The 25409-nt window shown below is 27.7% G+C and overlaps 1 protein-coding gene across 12 annotated transcripts in view; it reads right to left on the bottom strand.

Moving 5' to 3' along the window:
* LOC111690812 (maternal protein pumilio) overlaps positions 1-25409 on the bottom strand; it is a 352313-nt gene that overhangs the window by 147150 nt on the left and 179754 nt on the right. For 6 of the 12 annotated variants that reach the window (XM_046950487.1, XM_023453380.2, XM_023453382.2 and 3 more), the window contains exon 1: positions 16300-17953. The exons of the other annotated variants lie outside the window; for them this stretch is intronic. In XM_046950487.1, the coding sequence (XP_046806443.1) occupies positions 16300-16443 (144 nt within the window). In that variant the 5' untranslated portion in view covers positions 16444-17953. Of the gene's footprint in view, positions 1-16299; positions 17954-25409 lie in introns of those variants that run through there. 12 annotated transcript variants of the gene reach the window in all.

Below are 25409 nucleotides of genomic sequence, written 5' to 3'. Positions count from 1 at the left end.
TTATTTAAATTGTGAAAGAGAATCTAGAAAATGTAGCGATAAACATTATCTTAACTCATATCTGATTCAGATTGAAATTTAATTCTTTACAGAACTGTTAAAGATTTTTCTCTTGATATTTGATCTGCTGACAAGTTGGAAGATATATTCAATTTGATCCATAATTTTTATTCATTTAAAAACCCTTAACTTTCTTCCATTGAAATTTCATCTTCGGTTAAGTCAATACATTTTTGTACTTTCAAATTTAAGAATATCTAATGTTGTTTAACTAACGTTTGATTTCGTGATAAACTATCGGAAATCATTGTTAGTCTTTAATCTGAGAGAAAAAAAGCTAGTACCACATGCAGAAGTAACCAACATTAGTGTTGCCAATACTTTTTTGACAACTTCCCGTAAAAGCATGTCACAAAAACCGCTAAAAACCAGACTATACTATAGACTAAACTAGACTATAGATTAAACTAGAGACTAAACTATAGGCTTGACTATAGACTAGAATATAGACTGAACTATAGACTAGACTACAGACCAGTCTATAGACTGAACTAAAGACTAGACTAGACTATAGACTAAACTATAGGCAAGACTAAACTAAAGACTAGACTCTAGAGTAGACTATATACTATGGACTAAATTATGAACAAGACTGTAGACTAAACTATACTATGGACTATATTAGACTATAGACTAAAGAGAATACTATAAGCTAGACTATAAACTAGACTATAGACTAGACTATAGACTAGACTCTAGACTAGACTATAGACTAGACTTTAGACTATAGACTAGACTATAGACTAGACTATACACTAGACTATAGACTAGATTATAGATTAGACTGTAGACTAGACTATAGACTAGACTATAGACTAGACTATAGACTAGACTATAGACTAGACTATAGACTAGACTATAGACTAGACTATAGACTAGACTATAGACTAGACTATAGACTAGACTATAGACTAGACTATAGACTAGACTACTATAAATTTAACTATAGACTAAACTATAGACTAGACTATAGACTAGACTAGACTTTAGACTAGACTATAGGCTAGACTATAGACTAGACTATAGACTAAACTATACACTAGACTTTACACTGGAATATAGACTATAGACTACAACTATAGCTGACAATATACTAAACTGTACGAAAAACGTCTGGCAACACTGGGTAAAATATATTTTCTATAAGAAAGCATTTGTTAGCTAAAATAATAAACATCAAATGGTCAAACTCATAACGACTTAGTAACGCCTCAAATACTTATATGTACGACTAAGATCTAATATTATATTCGTTACATTTCGTTAGGTTTTTTAACAATTACCTTCACTTGCTTTATATACAATGATGATCAGTGTTATTAAAACAATTCTATGATTAAAAATATAACTTAACTTAAAACATTAGTGGTATTCACTTGAATAATATTTTCGAAACTCCTTAGAGTTTATTATTTTTTTTTACTAAAAATAACTTCTATATTAATATTACTTATATCTTCTTTGTTGATTACATAGTGAATACCCCTAATATTGTTGTTTATATATGAGTCTATATTTAACTGATTTGCACTGCATAATTAGTTATGGCTTTATGATTTTAAAACTTCACTTTATTTGATTTTCATTAAAAACTGAAATTAGTTTTCAAATATTTTTTAAAAGATTACAGTTATAAATTATGTTATGAAAATTGCAAAAAATTTTCAACAAGGAAATGTTCGCCAAAAAACGAAAGCAATCATGAGAAACTTTAATAATTTTGGAAAGGCAAAAATAATAGTATTATTTGCCAAATTAAAAATGTTAATTAGGAAAAGGAAGAAGAGTTATGGTCAGTAGTTATTTAGAAATTGCATTTTCAATGCATATTGGTATTCTAAATGTTTTGATAAAAGATGTATAAAATTACTTTTAGACAAGTAATACATTCGGTACAAGTTAAGAAAAACTTATACCGAATGTATTACTTTTAAGTGAGACATAAGATTTAGGTTCACAGCCTGAGTCTGTTATTGTAATTTTCAAGATAAAAAAAACAACTTGGTCAATCCTTACTTGTAATGACTTATTTTAAAGAGATCTCGGTGAACACTTGACTCCAATGTCATCGATGTGTTAATATAATATAATAACTTTTTAATTCATTAGTTTTTCATCATTTTGCATTAAATTGAAAAGGATAATTTACAAGATCATCTGCAACTTTAATATTGTCTGTAAATTTAATAAAAAAGTAAAAAACGTCACAAATTACCAATATTTATATCTATGTATATGTAGTTTTTAATCAAATATTTTTTCCAAAAAAAATTCGCTTAAAACAAACACATTTTCCACTTAAAACTTCAACAATAATGACTAAGAAAAAACTTCAAACACACAAACATGACAAAATCTTTGAAAGTAGAAAAAAGTCATTAACACAAGTCGTGCAAAATTGTAACAATTTTTGGCAGCATGTGTTGCACATTAAATGATCCACCCGAGTTAGAAAAAAAATCCATCCAAAAACAAACAAACAAAAAAACTGAAAAAGAGAAGGAAAATCCACTCTGTCAGCCAAAACAAGTGGCAAACTTTTAACGACACAACAGTAGTGGTGACAATAATGATGACAATAGAACTCTAGCCAAGAGATGCCAGCTGACGATGATGAAGAGATGATACAGGCATAACAAAGTAAAACTAATTCTTGTTTTTTTGTTTCAACAATTTGTGATACAGGAAATATGTTAAAAAATTTCTAAAAGCAGCATTTCCCCTCACTAAACTAAACTAAAACCTCCCCGCTAAAAGGAACAACAAATTTTGTACAGGAATTCAAGTGGAAGCCATAGATAGTGAGAGAGCAATGTAGTACAAAATATAATTTTCACAGCCAACTTAAACATGAAGGAATGAAATAAAGAAAGAATACAATCATATAAAATTTAAACGATTTGTTCTTTTAGTTTTTCTTTTGCTATCCATGATAATGGTGATGATAACATGTACCGAGGCAGTGTATAGAAGAAAGTAAAGAAATTAAATGTTGCAGCAACAAGAAGAAGTTATAGACACAGCTACATATATGTATATAACCACAGATATCATGTATCTTGTTACCAAATAGAATTGCATCACGTGACCTCTATCATAGACAAGCCAGTAATTATCTTGGCTCAGAAGTTGGGGCAAAAAAAGAAACAAGAAAAATCATGGCACAAAAACTAAAAACTAGCCAAGAGACAAGAATAATACAATTTGATACTTTTTTTGTAATGTTTTGGTGAGATAGTATTTTTAGATTTTATTTCTTTTTTTTCGTGCAACTCAACTTTAAACTTTTGCTAATTTGTAGTTTTTTTTCTCTAGATTTGAATTGTACAAAAAAAAAATGCTAAATGAACATATACACACACAAAATTATAGTTTATGTTGGCAAAAATTAATTAAATTTCGTGCTTGGTTTTTTATATATGTATATAAATGAAATAAATATCAACTTGGAAATGAAACATAATTTGGGATATAATTGTTTTGTCATCGTTATTTGGTTGTAGTTGTGTATTTTCATTTAATCTCAAGGAGAAATGATTAAACAACTTTTAAACTTTTTTTTTTCGTTGAGATGATAAAAACTTACATATTAGCTTAATTAATTATTAATAAAAGAACCAAAAGTATGTTCTGATAAAAAGTACTTATTAACAAAGAAGAATACTTTGACCCAAATGTACTGTATATAGACTAGTTTATAGTCTCGTCTATAGTCTAGTATATAGTCTAATCTATAGTCTAGTTTAGTCTAATCTATAGTCTATCCTATAGTCTAGTCTGTAGTCTAGTCTAGTCTATAGTCTAGTCTATAGTCTAGTCTATAGTCTAGTCTATAGTCTAGTCTATAGTCTAGTCTATAGTCTAGTCTATAGTCTAGTCTATAGTCTAGTCTATAGTCTAGTCTATAGTCTAGTCTACTTTAAACTCTAGTCTACTCTATAGTCTACTTTATAGTCTAGTCTATAGTATATGGTATAGTCTATTGAGTCGCTGTCGCTGCGGTCCCAATTGTAAACAAACTGAAAGTGTAATCAAAAAGACAATTTTCATGAATTTTTAATTACTCACAACTTTTTGTATCTTGAAAAATATTCCAGCTCTATAAACAACAATTTGCTGTTTTTATTTTAGTTTTCTTTTGTTGTTGTTGCTGTTGTTCTATTTATTGCGATTGTTGCTCTAGCTTTACAAAGTCCTTAAGGGAAGTATTAAAAATTCTATTATATGTTTTTTTATTTTGTTAGAAATATACAACAAGCAAGCAAATTGATGTCCCCTTTTGTTTAACCTTTTTGGAAATTTTATGACATTGTTGTTGTCATATTTTTCTAACCTTAAAAAATAAATTTGATTGTCACTTTAAGCTTACATACGGACACACACTCAGAGAAAATTGACTGAGTATATATAAGAGTATTTTTTTAAGACTTTGACAAAAAAGAAAAAACAAAAGGAAAGCGTTAAAATAAAGAAAATATGTAGTACAATGAATAAAGCAACAACAAAATAATAAAAAAGTGTTGCAAAAACTACTACACTAAAATAAAGTTTAATTGAAAAAGTTTTTTTCTTCTCTCTTTTGTTAAACAAAAAACTACACATTTACACAAAGATTAATTTACCTAAACATACAAACACATTTGCTTGCTACTTAAGTAGTCAACATTGCACAGTGGGTCTAAATTAAAAGCCATTTAACAAACATTTTAAATTTTAATAAAGTTTTAGTGTATAATTTTAAACATTTGTTTTTATAATTTCTTTTTTAGTTCAAACTAAACCCATTGTTGCTGTTTTTGCCCATACAATTGAGTGTTAAATAAGTGTGGCATAAAGCAGGCTGCACCATATCCATAATAGTAGCACAACGAACTAACTATTCACTCAGTCTATAAATGTGTTGCACACTGCATATAACAACAACTATTGGGTGTAAAAGTTTATGAGCAGACAAACTTTAAAAAACAGTTTAATATGCAAAAACAAAATTAAACATAACAACAACAACTAAAAACTAGTGAAAACACCAACAACAAGTTGAAAATAAAATAATTTTTTTATGATTTTTTAATTGACCCAATTTGTTTTAAGTTTTATTTTTTTAAAAGCTGTATTGAAGTGTTTTGTGCAATTGTATGAGTAATTTTATGGGCCAATAAAATGGGAAATGTCTAACTGGTGTTAAAAAATTTTAATTTTATTTAATAATTTTTGTCTAAACGGGAGGATAAATGTTTTGTAAAGTATTTTCTAAAAAAAAGGTATGAAATTGTGTTATAAAATTATTAGAATATATTGATAAAATGGTGTAAATGTGTGGTTTATTGTTTATAAAAAATATATTATCATTTAGGGTTTATTTTCTATATTAAAATATGTAATAATTGTCATTATTATATAATATTTTAATATCTTCTATTTTAAACTTTTTCTTAAAATTTGGTAAATTTTTTAAATAAATGTAAATGTTTTTTCTAAGTACTGTTGCTTTTAGTATTAATTAATTATCTATTGATTTATGTACCTATCTATCTATCTATCTATCTATCTATCTATCTATCTATCTATCTATCTATCTATCTATCTATCTATCTATCTATCTATCTATCTATCTATCTATCTATCTATCTATCTATCTATCTATCTATCTATCTATCTATCTATATATCAGTCTTTCTATCTATCTTTCTATCTATCTATATATCTATCTATCTATCTATCTATCTATCTATCTATCTATCTATCTATCTATCTATCTATCTATCTATCTATCTATCAGTTTCTACCCAGTCTTAAAACTACCTAACTACCTAGTAAATCTTTACTTAAATTTTTTAAATCAAAATATTTGCTAGGTTGCTAAAAAAATCTCTCCACATCCTCTCACTTTATTTTTTCTTTTCCCAAACATATTTGTCTTACAAAAGGGCCAAAGTTAAAAGTACTTTTTTTTCTTCATAGTCAGATTTATTTACTTTTTTCTTGTTGTTGTACATTACTTTTTCCAACAAAACTTTTATGTCTTTTTTGTTGCAGCCATTTAAGCAGCAACACAGCAACAACTCATATTGGAAAATCATTTTACAAAAGAAACAAATATTATTGCTAATGTTTATGACACTTATCATGTTTACTAAATATTTTTTCATCTTCTTCTTCAGCTCTGGAGTTAATAGTGTTGTTGTTCTTTCATACTTTCTAATATGTCTGTGTTTTGAGACGAACAAAGAAAAAAGTGTGAACAGTTTGAGTTGTGGATCTGATGATGGCAATATAAAATAAATATTGACAATTATTAGCACTAAAAGAAGTAAAATTTTTTTGAAATTAAAAAAATGGCAGAAAAAACTTTGAAGAATTTATAGCACATAAAATTTGAAGTTTTATGTTTTGCTTAAAAGTTTGTCACATTAAGGAAAAAGTGTCATATTTAAGTAAGTGTTGGGAAAACAAACAAAATTGGTTTTAAGAGATTATAGATTTATGTTTACTAAAATCTCAGAATAAAAACGAATTTACTAATATGAATAACATAAGATAAGCAATATTTACAAGCATTCCTTTTTTATCACAACCTCATGAAAATTATTTCTTTGTATTTTATCAAGAGTAAATTTAACATTTTCATAAGTTAAAGTTTAAAATAATTTTTAATTGGAAACTAATTGCATAAACAACATTTTACAAATTTGTCTATCTAATTTTACGACTGAAGAAGAAGTTTTACTCTAACTGTAATTTAAGCTTATTTTTTAATAACTTGTCTAGCTTCCACCTCTTTACTAAATCAAACTCTTAACAACACAAATCACAAATTGTATTACGTGTACTTTGGCTTGAACTTGCAACAAGTCTGTCAAGTTATGTTTTGTGTGTTTTTGTTTTTTTTTTTGCTTCAACGTTCTATGATTTAAAAGGAGTATTGGTAGCAATTGCAACAAGCTAGCAAAGATAGAGAAGACGCATTTTTACACACACACAGAGACAAAAAATGTTGCACAGACATCAACAAGACATTTGGTGTGCAACAGATCATTGTGATGGGGGAAATAGAATTCCCTAAAGCTATACGGCAATTTGTACAGCAGTTTAAAAGAAATGATGACTGCCATACAACAACCAGAAAGACAGACAAGAAACTTTATAATAAGAAAAACTCTTTAGATTAAAATGAAATAATATTTAGCAAAAGCAAAGAACAGAATACTAACGACTAAGTAGAATTTACAATTTAAAAAGTTTTTGATGTCCATTTGCAGTTTCAAACCCATTTTCAAAACCTGAAAAGGGAATTGTGTTTGCTTAAAATAAGTTATTATTACTTAAGTTTAATTTGCCATAAGAGGCTAAATACAGAATAAGAAAATAAATGATATATTTTAATTATTACTTAATTTACATCACTGTATATGTTGTCATATTGCAATTGATGTTGCATTTTTGCATCGTAGAATTTGCATTTTTATAACACTCAAAATGGCAATGTTAACTGCTTACTTTTGCACCTCTCTCTCTCTCTGTCACAGTGTTTGTATGTTTGAACTTTATAGACATCTTTTCAGTGTCCTGTATGTCTGGATATAACTATACGCTATTTTAATGTATGTATTAAGTGGGCGACATCTCACGCCCACTTACAACATATGTTTTATAAGTCGCAGAACTGTTTCAGTTTGTCTAGTTATCAACATGAATTATTAGAATAAAAATGGAAAGACAAATGGAGGCGTGGCATATTCCATATGAATTCAACTGAAATTTGTTTAAATTAAAAACTATTCGACTTTTATTAGGGAGGCTATACACCTTCAACCTTCAATGTAATAATAATAATACTATTAGAACTAAGATCTTAAAAAATCTTAGTCTTATTCATTAATAGGACTTCAACACTATTAGTTCTAGATATGTACAAAAAATCAGAGCATTAGACTACGTTTTAAACGTGATAAAAAACAAATTATAATATGTTGCACCAGGTAAATGTTTTAAATAGAAAATTGTGTAATTTCTTACTCAGATTAGTCTTTAGACTTAACTTTTTTACAAATTGTAATAAGTTTTCATGAAAAATTAATATTAAAAATTCAAGATAATTATTCTTTAAAGTTCTAGTCAACAATTAAAACACCAGACAAAGGTATCTTCCTAAAGGTGGGGGAGATCTTTAAACACAAGTACATACATATTTCGTTGTCTTTCAAAAATGTTTTATAAAGCAATAGGTAATATAATTCCTTTGCAGAAAAAAAAAATACATAAACATGAAATTAAAACAAAAAGACTTCAAACCTTTTATGAAAAATAAAGATACTATGACAAGCAATATACAAATTATAATAAACAACTCAAATTTACAAAAAAGTTACAAAGAAAAAAAAACACAAAACATGACTGAAAACTGCACAAAACAGAAAAAAAACTGATGAAGAAGAACAACAAACAGCCCAGTCAGCAGCCACTAGTATTAGCAGTTAGTCAAAGTAGTTCACATCAGATGCGGCCAACAACAAGTAACTAACAATTCCTGCAACTGATGCTGCTGTTGCATATTAAAAATGCACAAAAAAAGTAGTATGCAGCCAAAGAGTTCTCATTTTCTTTTAGAAAAACTTTACACAATTTTTATATAAAAATGTCAAACAGTCGGAAAAAAAGAACCGAATAGAGGAAACTTTACAAGACCCAGCACAGAACATTACAAACAAGACAGAGGGACGGATGGATGGAAGGAGGGACGGACGGACAGACACAAAGTGATGCTCAGCTATAAAAAATAGTTAGACAGACAAAAAAAAACAGAGTGACTGATAGACAAACGGACTTATGGCTGAGCTTTGAAAACAAATACTATATACAAGTATTGTAATATTTTGTATACTAAACTAAAAGTCAAGATAGATGGAAACCCTCTCATCTCTGCGATGCTTGTTGCAACTACAAGTATATATTGTATTATAAATACTTTGGTTGAATAGACAGACAGTTAGACAGTTCATCTTACGTTTCCTTCTACATTTTTTTTGCTGTTTGTATTCTTTTTGTACCGTACACTTACCCTTACTTATATTTGATGACTGTCTTAGAATGAACACCTTGTATTGTGTTATGTTTTTTATAGCTTTTTTTTTATTTTTACCTAACAAAAAAACTGAAGTTCGAAATTTTAAGAACTAGTTGTTGCATGAATCTATAAAGAATATTAAGATTTAAGTTTTTATTATAGAGCTGAATTGAACATAAAACTGCAAGAGGATTATTCATGACATTAATGTTAAGAAAATGGCGAAGAGTTAAGAACAGTAGTGTTGTTTTTTTATTTTTTTGTTTTTTCGTGGAGGATGTTGACTAAAGTGGCAGATTTCGGGAATAGAAATGTTAGAGAAAGAATTTAATACAAGTTCTTAAGTTAATTCAGCTTATTAAATGGAGAAGAACTTTTATGGAAACTTATTCTTATGTAGTTGTAAAAAACGAAGAATTTAGTTCTCTGTGGTTCTTCGTTTCTGTGTTTTCATTGGAATTTTTGATCAATTCACAATCTGCGATATCGAGATATCCCTAGGAAAAAATTACATTTAAAAGTAATGATTTAAAAAGACAAAAAAGGTCGCTCTTTACTACCTATTAATAGCATTTTAACTCATTATTTTAATAAGTTGTTGATATTGGAGGCATGTACTCTCCACTTTTGCTTACAAATCATTACTTAAATAAGTACTTAAAAATTAAAGTCTAAACTCAAAATAAAATATCTGATCTGATATGTAAGTTGTTATAAGAGAATTTAAAAGTAATACGGACGATATGTAGTAGTCATTGAAAAGTTAGTGGCTATATAAGTAATTACTTTTGCTCGGTTAATTTACACAAACTTTTTGAATTGTTTAAATAAATGTAATTGCTACAATATAATTCGTTAAAGATGAGGGACAAAAAGATTATGTTAAACCGAAACAGAAAATGATTTTGAGTCGATAAAGTCTCATAAAGGTCCAAAAATTGTGTTTTCTTATCTTCAAGATACGTTATCTCCAATTTCAGATGTGATCGAGAAATTTTTAGATCAGATTCGGATTCATTATATGTTGGAAATAAACTAAACCGAAGGAAGTCTCAAAATGGGTAAAAAATTATGTTTTTTAACTTCAGGACATGGTACATCAAATCCCAGCTATGATGTTCTTTAAATCACTGCTGTTTTATGAAAAACAAACATTGGCATTTATTTAAAGCTGCATATTTTGCATTCTTTTCAGCATTTTCTTCTTTAACTTATTCGACATTTTTACTTATTTCCAGTAAATAAATAAATAGATATTTGATACTTTTATGCTTAATTATTGGGAGTTGTTTTTTATTTTCAAATTTAACAAACATTTAAAATATTTATGCTGACGTTTGCTCTATGATTTTAAGAATTTATACATAGTTTTTTATATGTGAAAAAATAAGCAAAAATGCTGTATTTTTTTATTATTAAATTTAGTTTTTTTTTCTTCTCTATTCGTACAGCGCCGTACTGTACCATACAGATGCATTTGTATAAATTTGTTTTAATATCTTTCCAAATGAGTGAATTTCAAAAGCTTTGCACTAATTTTGAAAAAAAAAAAAAATATGAAAAAATTTCACTATGGACTTATGTTAAAAAAAAGAAAAAAAATATTGCAACTAAATAGAGGATGACGTTAAAATTTTGTAAAATTTACAACAACAACAAAAAAGAAGGAAGAAAATATACACACATGGTAAAAAACTAAACTTTATACATATGTATGTATATATATTTTTTCAAAATTGAGAATGATACATGATGATTGTGGCATGTTATGAGCCAGTACATCATAATGCTTAACATCAACTACAACAGTAGCTTTGTGCATCACTTTGCAATTTAGTCAGTTTAGTACTGAACTGAATTCAACACTTGAACATGATTTTAAGTTTAGCACGAATTGAATGAATTTGAAGTAAATCCAAATTATTAATGGTTACTTTTACAAGAGTCTGCAATAGTTTAACAAAGAATTAAAACATTTAGGATAATATATTAAAATGTAAATTTTAGAGAATTAACAATACTATGTTTTGAAATTTTATTTTAAATTCTCTTAAATATTCGAATAATTTCTTAAAAAACTCCTCCCCCTTTCTTTGTCCTTAAAATCTTCGAAAATTGGTATAATTTCTAGTGAAAAAAAACTAAATATATAGATACAACAAGTAATTACAAAGCTAAAATAAAATCATAATTTTTAAAAATGTCCGCCCCAAACATTGCTTTTTACTACATGTCTTTCCTCCCCCTTTCTATGGCAAACAAAAACAACAAATAACAACAAAAATAAAACCACAACATTATTAACGAGAGGAGAATAGCCTACTGAAGAGCATAACCTTAAATTACTTTGTACTAAAACAAGAAGAGACAAGAGAAAACCCACCTACATAAAGATGGACAAGATACTCAATCAAACAAATACACATAATTAAACACACACTTGTTAAAGTATATTTTCAGGTTCATAAAGTAGTACATGATGTAAGGAAACACAAACGAACACAATTCTTGCGTTAGGCGACAGGCAACATTTCCCTTAAATAGTTTTAACAGTCCCTCAAGAAAATGTTTGAATTTTATTTGAATTAACTAGTTTTAGAACGGATGCAAGACCATCTGTTCTCTCCCATCTTTAGTTTCATTTAAGCTAAGGCAAGGCAGATTACCCATTAATCAATTGTGAGTAAAAGACTACAGGTGAGGTGAATAAGCTTGGAAAGACCTCTAATCTACCAACATCATTATAGTTAATCCCAATAATGATGAAGTAGAGCAAATAGTAAAAAAGTTAGGTGATAGCATAGCTAAACTACTTATTCCTTAGAAAGGTCTTTCTGGATGCTTCAGGAAATTATAGTTAGTCTATCTAACGATACTCCAAAGGTAAAATCGCACTCTTTTATAAGATTTGAGGCAAAGACTGTCAGGTATCCCTAGGAATTGACAACTGAAAATAAAACTAATACACAGTCAAAGCCAGGTCACTCACTCGAAGGAACCTCAAGTCAGAATCCTGGGACTAAGGGTGACAACGCCAAATCAGATTTTCCGAAGACGAACACGAAATCAACCTCAAAGGTAAGCCTATCTCGAGCAAGGATAGACTGTTTGGTACTTCGTGGGTTAATATTTTCCAAAATCAAGTTGCCTCACGTTCAATCCGAAGTAATAGAAAATAAAATATATATCCCTCTGCCACCAACGATGGATCAAAATATAAATTATAAAATTTAAAGCGATTTATACATGTAGTATGTATTTATGGATCAGCTGATTTATTCAAAAACTCTACGGCAACCTCACGGTAAAATTAATGCCTGCACAGCTTTTCGTAAAGCAAAACCAATCAGCTGAACCTTAAGGGAGTCAATATAAAATATAAAGAATTTATTTTAAGTTATCAATTTTATAAAGTATTTCTAGCGCAAAATCAAATCGTTTAGTTGTGCATTAAAAAAATCCATCTCGTAGCTTTCAATTAAAATTTAATTTTTCAACTTAAACTTTACATTACATAAAAATACCTGAACTTTACATACACGACAAAAACTTATAATTTTGCTCGTTCATGGGAGCAGAACTAAAATACTTTTCGCCACTTTGTAATTCTTTTTTCGAACTTACTATAGTTGAGCTTTTCAATACAACCCTAAAAAAAACATTACAAAGTTCAGTCATTTTCTTGTTCATCTCAAGCACACACTAACGCACACAGACATCATCATATTATATCAAGTATTTTTTTTAGTTTTTATATTAAAAAAATAATAATAATAAAAAAAAGAAAAAAGTGTTTAGGGTTTTTAGAGACTACACAAGTGAGTCTAAATGACGTATGAAGTGCATGACACTTGTTACGTGTTTCTATGACATCTTACGCATGGATGCACTTTTTATTACGTACAAAAACAGAGATGAAACAAAAAAGAAAAAATAAAAACAACAACAAAAAGCACTGAGAGTGTAAGTACGAGTACAATTACAAAGTGTTGCTATTTGTTGTTTTTGTTGTGTTGATATAGTTTTTGTTTGTTTTCTTTAGTTGTTGTTTATAAACACATTGAAAAATACATTTTCAGTTTAATAGAGAAATATTATTATTTCTCTAGAGGAAGAGAGTTAAGGGGACAAGTCAGTAGTGAGTAAGGGAGCTGGGATGATAATGATGACATTAAGTTGCACAAATTTACATACAAAAACACACCTTTGCACAAGATACCAGCAATTAAGTGGTGTGTTTAGCATTATTGTTGTTGTTTTTTTTTCATAATGGAAAGCTGCAACAAAAACATTTTCACAATCAATGTAACAATGCTCTGCTAACATTTCTTTGATATTTTCAAATTAATTTTGAACAAAAACTTATAAAAGTTCTCTGCAATATTTGATTAGCCCTGATGCCTTTTCTATACTTTTCCACATTAAATAAATAGCCCCTCAAAATAATATTTCGTTCATCTAGAAAACATTTGTTTTATACTCGGCAAAAGAAGGTGACTAAGCGCATACTGTGTTTTTGTCTTTTGGGTTAATTGATCAATAAATTATTCACAAAAATATTTTTTTTCTCTTGACAAAATATTTAGTAGTATGTAGTTTTTTTTTTCATTTGTTCACTTTGTCAATAAACAAATTTCAAAATCATTTTAAATATAAATTGTGTGGTTCAAAGATGAACATAATAAATTTATTGTGGTTCACAAATATTTGACTTTGAAAATAAAAAAAAATTTACATATTTATTGAAAACTAATTTAATTTAAATCATATTAAATAAACGAAACTACGTTTTAAAATAAATAAAAATATGATAGATAATATTTCCGTGAAAATAAGCAAAAAATAAATAAATAATTTTAAAACCAAAATTATTAGCATTTGTGTAATTTTGCCAATCACGCCATTCGGAAAAAAGCTTTACCCATAATATAAGCTTTATTCCCAAAAAAAAGTTTTACATCATGTTAGCTACAAAAAAATACGATCAGAATTAAAGTTATTTTATTTAAATAACAACGAAAAATCTAAGGAACTTCTCTAATAAAAAAAGCTTCAAAAAATATAAATTGTCTAAAGAAAAGCTTTACAGAAACCTAGAAACTTTTCTTGATAAAAGCTTTTCAAAAACTTAGAAACTTTTATAAATTGTCTAAAGAAAAGCTTTACAGAAACCTAGAAACTTTTCTTGATAAAAGCTTTTCAAAAACTTAGAAACTTTTCTATAGAAAAGCTTTGCGTAATGTAGCAAATATTCATATGAAAACTGGTCCAAGAGAAAAGCTCTAAAGATCGAAATTACTTTTGTAACGAAAAACCTTACATGATCTTAATATTTACAATGTTCGAATGATCAGAATTTAAGTAATTTTCATAAAGAAAAACTTTACAAAAACGAAAAAAAAAACACGGTTAAGAATATAAACAGAATTTAACAAACTATTTTAATAAAAGCTAAAATTTTATAAAGAAAAGCTTCATAAAATAAAATTTTAAAGCAGATTCACTCGGATACAGTCTAATTTAACACATTTTTTTAATAAAAGCTGATGGAAACTTATCTATTAAAATAACTTTACGGTATCCAAACATCTTTTAAATGAAGCTTTTCACTTATTACGAAAAACTCTTGAAACTCTCCTAGAAACTTTTGTAGAGAAAACTTTACAGAAGCGAAGAAAACAAATTTGTAAAGAAAATATTCACAAAAAGTAAATTTCAACGAAAAAGCTTTGTAGAAAAACAAGACAGATTCAACACATTTTTTAATAAAAGCTGAAAACTAATCTATTAAAAAAAATTTACAAAATCCAAAAAACAATTTTTTGTGGAAAAGCTTCACATATAACGAACAATTTTGAAAGAAAAGCAGATCAAAATCTAAGTACCGTTATAAGGAAAAGTTTCGCAAAATCAAAACGAAAACTTTACAGAATGTGATCAAATTTTATAAAGAAATACAGATTCTAGAAAAGTTATCTAATGAAAGGTCTAACTAAATTTTATCAAACAAAAAGTTTTAAATAAAAAACTGAATTTAATAAAAAATTTTAAGAAAAGTCTTAAAAAAATCATTCCTTAAGAAAATATTTACAGAATTTGAAAAGATTTTGAAGAAAGTTTACACAGAATATACAGAAAGTATGTAACGAAAATTTTAACAGAACTTAATAAAATTTTCTAAAGAAACGCTTTACAGAATCTAAGCAAGTTTAAGTAAAGAATAATAGAGACATAATTAACTTAAAAAAATACAAAATGAGAACTACTTTTTCAATGGAAAGCTCTTCATATTTTAAACAATTCCCAAAAAAATATCGAAACGTGAACAAAATTTTCTGAAACATCTCTGAAGCAAAGCTTGTTAGATTCTTAACAACATTTTCAAAGAGAGTTGATCAAAATATCAGAACTTAATCAAAAAAGTTCTAAGAAAGTTTTGCTCAAACAAAGAAAAATTTTACTTAGAAAAGCTTCAAAGAATTTTAGAAACTTTTTTGGAAAAACTTACACAGAATTAAAGGAACTTTTTTAAAGTTAACCAGAATTTAATAAAATTTTCAAAATAGAGTCTCAGACAACTGAGTAATTTTTCTAAAGTAGAGAATGTTATCAAAGTAAAGCTTAACATTTACATGAACTTTTCTTAAACAAACTCTACAGAATTTGAACAACATTTTCAAAGAAAAGCTCATCAGACGCTTGAAATCAAAGCAACTTTACAAACGAAAAGAATACAGGACATAAGCAATTTTTCGTCTGAATGATAGCAATTTGTCTTAAACAAATATTGCCTGAAGCTTTGCAATCTCCCTATTGGGACATTTGTGGAAAATCCAATAAAAATCTGTTTTTATAGTGGGTTATTATTTCCACATTTGTACAGAATTCAAATAAAATAATAAATAACCATTAACACTGTCTGTGACTAAAAAATATAAGAAAAACTCATAAGGAAACGGAATAAAAAGAAAACAATAAAAAAGGTCTATCGGGAGTTAAGAAAAAAAACAATCAATCAAACATGATGGAACAAAGAGTAGCATAAAAAATCTCTGAGGAAAACCACCTTGTTTGTTCAGTTTCAAAAAAAAAAAAAAAAACAATAAAAATCTATTAATAAATAAACACTTGTTGTTGTTTTAGGAACCGTAAAATAAATGAAATGAAAAACTTACAATATGTTCCTTAAGTTCCTTAGAGCGTAGTGGTCCCAACCATTGATGTAATCCAATGTAACGTTTTTGTACCATTTTTAAAGCGGGAGCACCCTGAGCATAGGGGCCACCCAATAGGGCGGTGGCTGTTTCTAATACCACCATTTTTGACAGTTAGTTGTAGTTGTTGTTTTTGTAGTAGTTTTTAAGGCGAAACAATTTAAAATGTGTTTTTAATGTTTGGTCTGAGATTTATTTTAAAATTGGTTTTCTTTGATAAAGTTTTAAACTTATTTTTATACAAGCAACTTCCTGTAGTGGTTGATTTTTTAAAGAAAAATAATGAAATTATTTTGTTTGTTGTTTTGTTTTTGTAATATTTTTTTCACTTTAATATTTTGATAAAACTGTAAACAACATTTCTTTTGTTAATATTATATTTCAATAAAAATATATATTTTTTTAATTATATTTTTATTTTGATGTTGTTGTTTTTATCAGTTTGTAGTTATTAAATTGTAGCGCAATTGCTTGCTAACGGGCTATTGCTATTGCTGTTGTTATGAATTGTGTTATAAGCTGGTTTTAATCCTGTGCGGAAAAAACAACGAATGAAGTTATTGTTGCTATTGTATCCTTGTTGTAATGTTTTTTTTTTAATCCTTCAATGCTTGTGAATCTTAAAACAAGCAAGTCATTTTCATTCATTCACTATGATAATGGATTTTCTTTTTTTTTGTAATTTATTTTATTTTACTTTTTTTTTGTTATTATTTTTGTAACAAAATGTGACACGTTTCAGTTTCACAGAATATTATTTTTCCTCTGTGCGGTGTTTTAATTTTGTGTTCTGGTTAATATTTAAAATCCACTTTATTTAATTTTCAACATAAAATCCTTTTAAATGGCATTGAAGCACGTAATACAAACACTATTGCGTTTAATAATGAAAATTCTGCTCTTTTTATTTTGCAATTTGTTTTGTTTGTAATCAAGTGAAATTAAGCTTAAAATATGTTTAAATATTTTTGTAGCATAGATTTAAGGGTGAAAAATTGTTGCCTACTTAAAGGTGTTGAAACAGAATTATTATTTTTTTTGGTTTAAAATGTAAATTTTTAGCAAACTAAACACTAAATTACTTTATATTTATATATTTTTTTTAATTTAAATAGTTTGTAAACATTAACTGCGTTTTTGTGCACTTTTGGAATTTGTGTTATACTTTTAGGCGCTTGACGCTGGGGGGTGAAATAATGTAAATAATGTTTGTTAAGCTTTATTTTAAATAGAGCTTAGAATTTTGATTTTATTTTACGATAAAATATTTGTCAGAACTTGATTTGAAATTTTATAGAATTTGTCTTTTAAACAAAGCTGAATAATTAGTTTATTTAAAACTTCTTAAAAAATAATATTAGTTTTTAAACAGATTTTTTTTAAATGAAACCAATTGTTTTATAGTTTAAAATATATATTTAGTTGTTTGTCAAGTTTTTTAATATTTGTTTTTCTTAGGGAAATTTAAAGAAATCTAACGTCCTCAACAAGTGTGTTTTTAGGCGCTTTTAATCTTTTTTTTCTAAGAAAATCTATGTTAAACTTAAATGTTTTTGAAGAATTATATTTTATTTTTGAAAGCTTTTAAACTATGTTGTTAAAATATAATATTTAATTTTAAATATTTTTTTAATAATTTAAATAATTTCTTATTATTTAAAGATAAGTTTATAGGGATATTTATTTGTTTTTAATAATAATAAAAATTTAGGCACAATATTTATTTTGTTTATTTTTATAATAAATTCACTACTTTTACTAAATTCAAATTTTAACACTTTTTTTTAAATAAAACAACCAAAATTTTGGGAAATTAATTTAAAAAATTTTAGATTTATTATTATTTCTGGGCAATCCAAACACTTTGTTTTATAAATATTTTTCAATATTTTTTAATTTTTATTTGCAAAACTTTTTGGTGGAAATTTATAATTATTTTTCTTTTATTTATTTTAAACAAAAATTAAAAAACGAACCCGTCGTCACGTAAAATTTCTCTTAGATGCGAACCGTAATGTTCAATGTTCCATCGCGAACTGAAGTTGAACCAAAAGATAGTTTTTACAAATGCGTTTGAAAAATCAAAACACACAAGAATAAAACACAATACGACAAACACTGAAAATTAGTAACAATTAAGAGAACATATAAATGGCTAAACAGCACTCTCTTAAAAACAGCTGCTGCTAAAGGAAAAAAATCTAAACATCACATGTCATTCTAGTTAGAAGAAAGAAAATTCAGAGAAAATGCTGGCGAGTTTTCTTTTTGAAACGTGTAGAGTTTTCCCAAAAACAAAAACAACAACAAGAAAAGGAGACACACCCTCTCTGCTAGCTATATAATGAATTTGGGACTGACTCTCTTAAATAAGTGTGTATTTGGTGGTTAAAACAAATCAAAACAAAACTGTTGCTTTCAAGTGGAGACTTTCTGTAGCTCCCCTCTCTTACTCTTAAAAATATTACCCCAAAATTAATCTCTGTTATGATTTTATTTGCCACCACTAAGCATGCTCATTTTGACAGAAAATACTCTTATAAACAAAAATTACTCTCTTTAATCAGTTTATCATACAATTGAAACATCTCTTTGATTTTACATTTTACAAATATTCTAACCCAAAAAAGTATATTTTATTTTGAATTTCCTCATTGCTTTGCCAGTCTGCTGATGCCAGTTAACAGGTTGGTGGTGGTTACTTTTTGGTCTACTGTTCCAAGCTGCGGTCGTTGTGCGTCTGTTGTTGTTTGCCTATAAGTCTTTAATGCTTCAATGCCTTAACTGCTTTAGTTTTGAAGTTATTACCTCAGGGCATGATTTCATTTTATTTTGTTTATCTTTAGTGCAATAATAAACTGTATAAAAAAGAAAAGGAAAGAAAAATAAAACATACAGTAATAAACCAAAGAGAAAGAATTGAAAATTGTAACACCATATCTAGTCTCTATAGTTTGTAAGTTTTATAAAAATATAAATTCAATTACAACAGCAGCAAAGCAAAGCAAAAAAAATTAATTAATTTTTTATGTATAAATAAAATTACGAGAAGCAACAAGTGGTATAGAATCGAGGCAAAAAATAAATGAACAATTCTTGGAAAATAATTGTTAAAACAAGAAGGGGCGCAAAAGAATATATAACAAGAATTACCATAAAGTTACAAACAAAAAAAAAATAATTTTCTTTTCTGAAATTTATATATATAAATTCGAAGAATAAGAAAACAAAACGCATGTTAATTAATATCCCAGTAAGACATCAGTAATAACTTGTAATTGTAACCACATAACTATTAACATACTTTTCAATGACTACTACATGTCGTTTTGATTACATAGAAGTAGTCTAATAACGGCTTCTTAATAATGAGTTATATAAATAAATATATATTTTAATTACTTGTAAGTATTTGAAATGCAATTTTGTTAAGCTACCCAGCAAAATCTTTACATATCCGGTAAGTATGCGAGTAATATCGGAGAAAAGTGTAAGTAGTTACTTTTTGGGTGAATAACTACTTATTCATCCATTTTACAGTTATTTTTCATGTTAGCTATTCTTTTCTCTTACCCAATTAAAAAATAGTTTTATCATTTTATCTGGAATGGTTTTCACACAAATGTAAATATCAACATTTCTTGAAAAAAAAACTTCAAAAATCGACTACGGTTAGACACACTAACTAATTCCTTATAAGACATACCCAATAGACAATTGACTCAAATTCCATTCAAAAAAAATTGTATTTATTTTATTGATAACGAGAACTCATTACTAAGTAATGTAACTACATATCATACAATACTCATTACCAAAATTTGAAGATATTTTACTGGATATGTATACACAATTGTTAGGTCTTACAATGTTGTCAGAAAAAAAGTTCAGATAAACCTTTTCTAAAAACGTTTTAAAGCAAAAATTTTAGTTTCACACGATTGGTTAAAATTTTCTAAACATCTGACTGACAACCGTGTACCACGCAGCCTTAAGTAGTTTTAACATTTTAATGCCTCACATGGTAAGAAATGTTTTTGCTGGGATTAATTTACTCATGAGATGCGAAAATATTTTCTTAAATGGTATATAAAAGTCTTTAAGAGATTATTTAGATCTTCTTTTCTCAGTTTGAGAATTTTTGCACATGTCTCCGTAATCTACAGACCGATATTGCTGATTTTAGATAGTAAAATTCTAATAAACGTATTGTACACAGAAGTTATCTCAGATCTTCAAAAAAGGAGTCAGTTAAAAAGGAGTATGTAATTATTTAGAATACATCAGTTTTGAAGACATGCACCTAGACCTCTATTGGTTCTGTTGTGCAACGACTTTCGGTAGCAGTTTATAACAATCCTACCGGAGTCAACACCTTAAAAATTTGATTCCACCAAACAAACAGACACAAATTCCAAAGAAGCGAAATAGAGGTAGTCTGTACTTCATGAAAGAACTAAAAAGGAACTGAAGAAGTTTTGATTTAAACACAGACTTATCAAGGGATGGATGTTCTTTTTTCTGTCAAGAAACATCAATTCCACAGGTAAAAAAATCCACTTAGTGCTATTTTGAGGTGGCGATAAATGTACTTCATTTAGAAGTATTTTGTTTTATTTTTGCTAGACATACCAAAAGATAGACAGGGCTATCGTTTGCTTAAAACGTTGCCCCGCAGCTTAAAGCAATAAGACTTATTTTAAACCTATTAAACGTTTTTTTGTAATGCTGCCTGGAGCATATACAACTTCTCTTAGCAATTGCCTCAATTTTCAGATTTGTAGCAATTTTTATAGAAATGTAGTTCCTAACCTGAGAGCAACAAATGTTGTCTAGATTCTGACAATGTTTTCTTTACAAAAGTTGCTTGCATCCTAACAATCGAATAATTTTTTTCTTGAAAAGGTTTCATTTGAAAAGTTTCTTATATTTTGACAATCTTTCTTGATGACTTTATCCGATTTAAACATATTTTCTTTAGAAAAGTTGCACAGATTTTGAGAGCCAGAAAATTTGCTAAGATTTTACTTGTTTCAAAACTTCACTCTTAAGAAAATATTCTTTTTTAAAGTTTTAGAAGTTTTTGGCAGATTTAGAAGTGATAGGCCCATTTTCTGATCTTGTTTTGTTTAGAATAAGATATTCATTAAACCTTGTTATACCCTTCACCTTCGTGAGAAGGGTATATATAAGTTTGTCATTCCGTTTGTAATTTCTATAATATAATTTTCCGACCCTATAAAGTATATATATTCTGGATCCTTATAGGTAGCGGAGATGATTAAGCCATGTCCGTCTGTCTGTCCGTCTGTCTGTCTGTCCGTCTGTCTGTCTGTCTGTCTGTATGTTTGTTGAAATTAGTTTTTAGAAGACCCCAGATATCTGCGAGATCCGAATCTTCCATAATTCTATCAGACATACGACCGGCAAGAACGCTGTTTAAAATCAGCAAAATCGGTCCATAAATAACGGAGATATGAGCAAAAAACCGAGACAACCTCTGAAAATTTCATATAAAATTTAGATTTTTTATTCATGCTCAGACAGAAACTGCAAAAAACAAAAACAAAATACATAACAATACGGTAAATATTGTTATTGTAATTTGTTTATAAAAGCAAAGCAGAGCAAGAGCAGCAGAGCAAGAGTAGCAGAGCGAGAGCAGCACTAATGTTTTGTTATTGGCTAGAAATATGAAATTAAGTATGTAGAGCCTGGATTAAGTGAGAACCTATAAAAGGGGACTTTCTGGTACTTTTTCGTTCTTCAAAAGGTATTTTTTGAAATTTCTATAATATTGAACCTAGAAACATGAAATTAAGTATGCATGGCCCGGATTAAGTGAGGACCCAAACAAGGGGAGTTTTTGGTACTTTTTCGTTTTTCAAAAGGTACTTTTTGCAATTTCTACAATATTGAACCTAGAAACATGTAATTAAGTATGTATGGCCCGGATTAAGTGAGGACCCATAAAAGGGGACTTTTTCGTTGTTCAAAAGGTATTTTTTGCAATTTCTACATTATTGAACCTAGAAACATTTAATTAAGTATGTATGGCCCGGATTAAGTGAGGACCCATAAAAGGGGACTTTTTGGTACTTTTTCGTTCTTCAAAAGGTACTTTTTGCAATTTCTACAATATTGAACCTAGATACATGTAATTAAGTATGTATGGCCCGGATAAAGTGAGGACCCATACAAGGGGACTTTTTGGTACTTTTTCGTTTTTCAAAAGGTACTTTTTGCAATTTCTACAATATTGAACCTAGAAACATGTAATTAAGTATGTATGGCCCGGATTAAGTGAGGACCCATAAAAGGGGACTTTTTGGTATTTTTTCGTTGTTCAAAAGGTACTTTTTGCAATTTCTACAATATTGAACCTAGAAACATGTAATTAAGTATGTATGGCCCGGATTAAGTGAGGACCCATAAAAGTGGACTTTTTGGTACTTTTTCGTTCTTCAAAAGGTACTTTTTGCAATTTCTACAATATTGAACCTAGAAACATGTAATTAAGTATGTATGGCCCGGATTAAGTGAGGACCCATACAAGGGGACTTTTTGGTACTTTTTCGTTTTTCAAAAGGTACTTTTTGCAATTTCTACGATATTAAACCTAGAAACATGTAATTATGTATGTATGGCCCGGATTAAGTAAGGACCCATAAAAGGGGACTTTTTGGTACTTTTTCGTTTTTCAAAAGGTACTTTTTGCAATTTCTACGATATTAAACCTAGAAACATGTAATTAAGTATGTATGGCCAGGATTAAGTGAGGACCCATGAAAGGGTACTTTTTGGTACTTTTTCATTCTTCAAAAGGTACTTTTTGAAATTTCTATAATATTGAACCTAGAAATATGTTATTAAGTTCGTATATCCCGGATTAAGTGAGAACCAGTAAAAGGGGACTTCTTGGTACTTTTTCGTTCTTCAAAAGGTACTTTTTACAATTTCTACAATATTGAACCTAGGAACATGTAATTAAGTTTGTATGGCCCGGATTAACTGAGGACCCATAGATGGGGACTTTTTGGTACTTTTTCGTTCTTCAAAAGGTACAAAAGGCTTTAAACACATCATGGTGAAGGGTATATAAGATTCGGCACAGCCGAATATAGAACTCTTACTTGTTTTTCATTATTATCGATCTATTAATACCTTATAATAAAACAATTCTTTATTTAAATCCATTAACCATCAAATTAAATTGTCATCTAAGCGGTACTTAACATATGAAAAAGCCCTCTAAATCCATTAATAATAAATTCATTCCATTGTCTAATGGTTTCATAAATCTTTTCTTAATAGAAAAAGCAAATTCTATAAAATAACTTTTTAAAATAAAAGCACAACAAAATTATATGAAAATATGTATTAAAAGAAAGAAACATCTAAAACCCTTTTTAGTTTTCTTTTTAGATACTGTTGTTGTTTTTTGGTTTGTTAGCAAAAGGTAAATGACTTTTAACGTAAAAAACTCTTTTAAGCTTTTTAGATTTATATTGTATTTATTTTACTTTTTTTTGGTTGTATGTATTATATTTTGTTATTTTATATTAAGTTACTCGTACAGCAACAACAACAATGACAAAATTTAATTTTGTACAATAGAGAATCTTTTTACTGATTTTTATTTTTGTTATTGTTATTTTTGTATGTCTATATTTGTTTCCTCCATGTATAGAATAAAATGTTTACAACAACATAACTTCAAGTAAGACTTAATATTTTTAAGCCAAAATACAAACTCACAGATACCACGTCAAGACATAGCCAAACAAATATGGTTAGAATGAAGAAGTTATTCATACCTTCTGTTTTCTTTTCCAAATCGTATTTAGCCAATAATCAGCTAAATATTAGAGAAACTTAACAACAGAACCTAGTAACAAATTCACAATAGTATCTAGCAGATACAAATGAAAGAATATTAATCCACCACATCTGTACATATAACTTCATCATCATTTGATCAAACTAAATCTCTATTATTTTCTCGCTCTCTCTCTTTTTCTATACCAACTAAATCCCAGCTTCGATGCTTCTTAAATTGACTAGAAAAAAGCTTTGTATTTCTTAGTTACTTGTTAGATACAAGTAATTCTTGTTGCTGTTTAGTTTGTATTTTCTTATAAGTTTATACATCTTTAGCTCCTTAATCGAAACCAGTTTATTGCTGACAACTCTAAAATGCCGTTAGTTTTCTTTTTCATCTTGCCAATTTTCAATGTTATTGAGAAAATGTGGAAAAATTATCATCGTTTTTTATAAACTCTAGTCTTTGTTTGTAATACATATTTTCTTATTTTTCATCCAAAGGCCTTTAGTGAGCATTGACTTTTATCAATACACTAGAAAAAATTTTGATTAGAAATTTATGTCTTGACTTTTATAAAAATTGCTCAAAGCTTTGTCAAGCTAACATCTAGCAAGTTTCCTCTATGAAAAAATCTAATAAATTTATTTAGATTTTGGAGAACTTTTTAAAAAAACTTTCCCATGATTCTGAAAATATATTCTTTAAAAAAAATTCGACCAGATTCTGAGAAAATTTTTTCTTGCAAAAGCAATTTAGACTTTGACAAACTTTTCCTAAGAAACATCGTGGGTTTCTGACAAAGTTTTTCTTATAAAATAGAAAGATTCTAAAAATCTTTTTCTAAGAAACGTTGCTAAAATAAAAGAAACATTTCTAATATTCTTTAAAAAATTTGACCAGATTCGGAGAACGTTTTTGCAAAAGCTATTTAGATTCTAACAGTTTGTCCTAAAAAACATCGTAGGTTTCTGACAAAGTGTTTCTTACAAAACATTATAAACTTTCACCAAATCCCAATAAAATATTCATTAAAACTTTTTTCTGGTTCTGAAAACATTTTTCTTAACAAATTTCTCAGTTTCTAACAGAATTTTCTTTGAAAAATTCTCAAGATTCATACAATATTTTCTTTGGAAAAGATGCTCGGATTCTGAGAAGCTTTTAGAAAGAAAAGCTGTTTAGGTTCAGACAAACTTTTTAGATTTTTTTTTAAAAAGAATAAATATTTTTAAATAAGCTTTTTAGG

Source organism: Lucilia cuprina, chromosome 4 (assembly GCF_022045245.1).
Source record: "Lucilia cuprina isolate Lc7/37 chromosome 4, ASM2204524v1, whole genome shotgun sequence".
NCBI classification, from domain to species: Eukaryota; Metazoa; Arthropoda; class Insecta; order Diptera; family Calliphoridae; genus Lucilia; species Lucilia cuprina.
The sequence above is the reverse complement of the archived record's forward strand: the minus strand, read 5'-3'. Positions and strand labels throughout refer to the sequence as shown.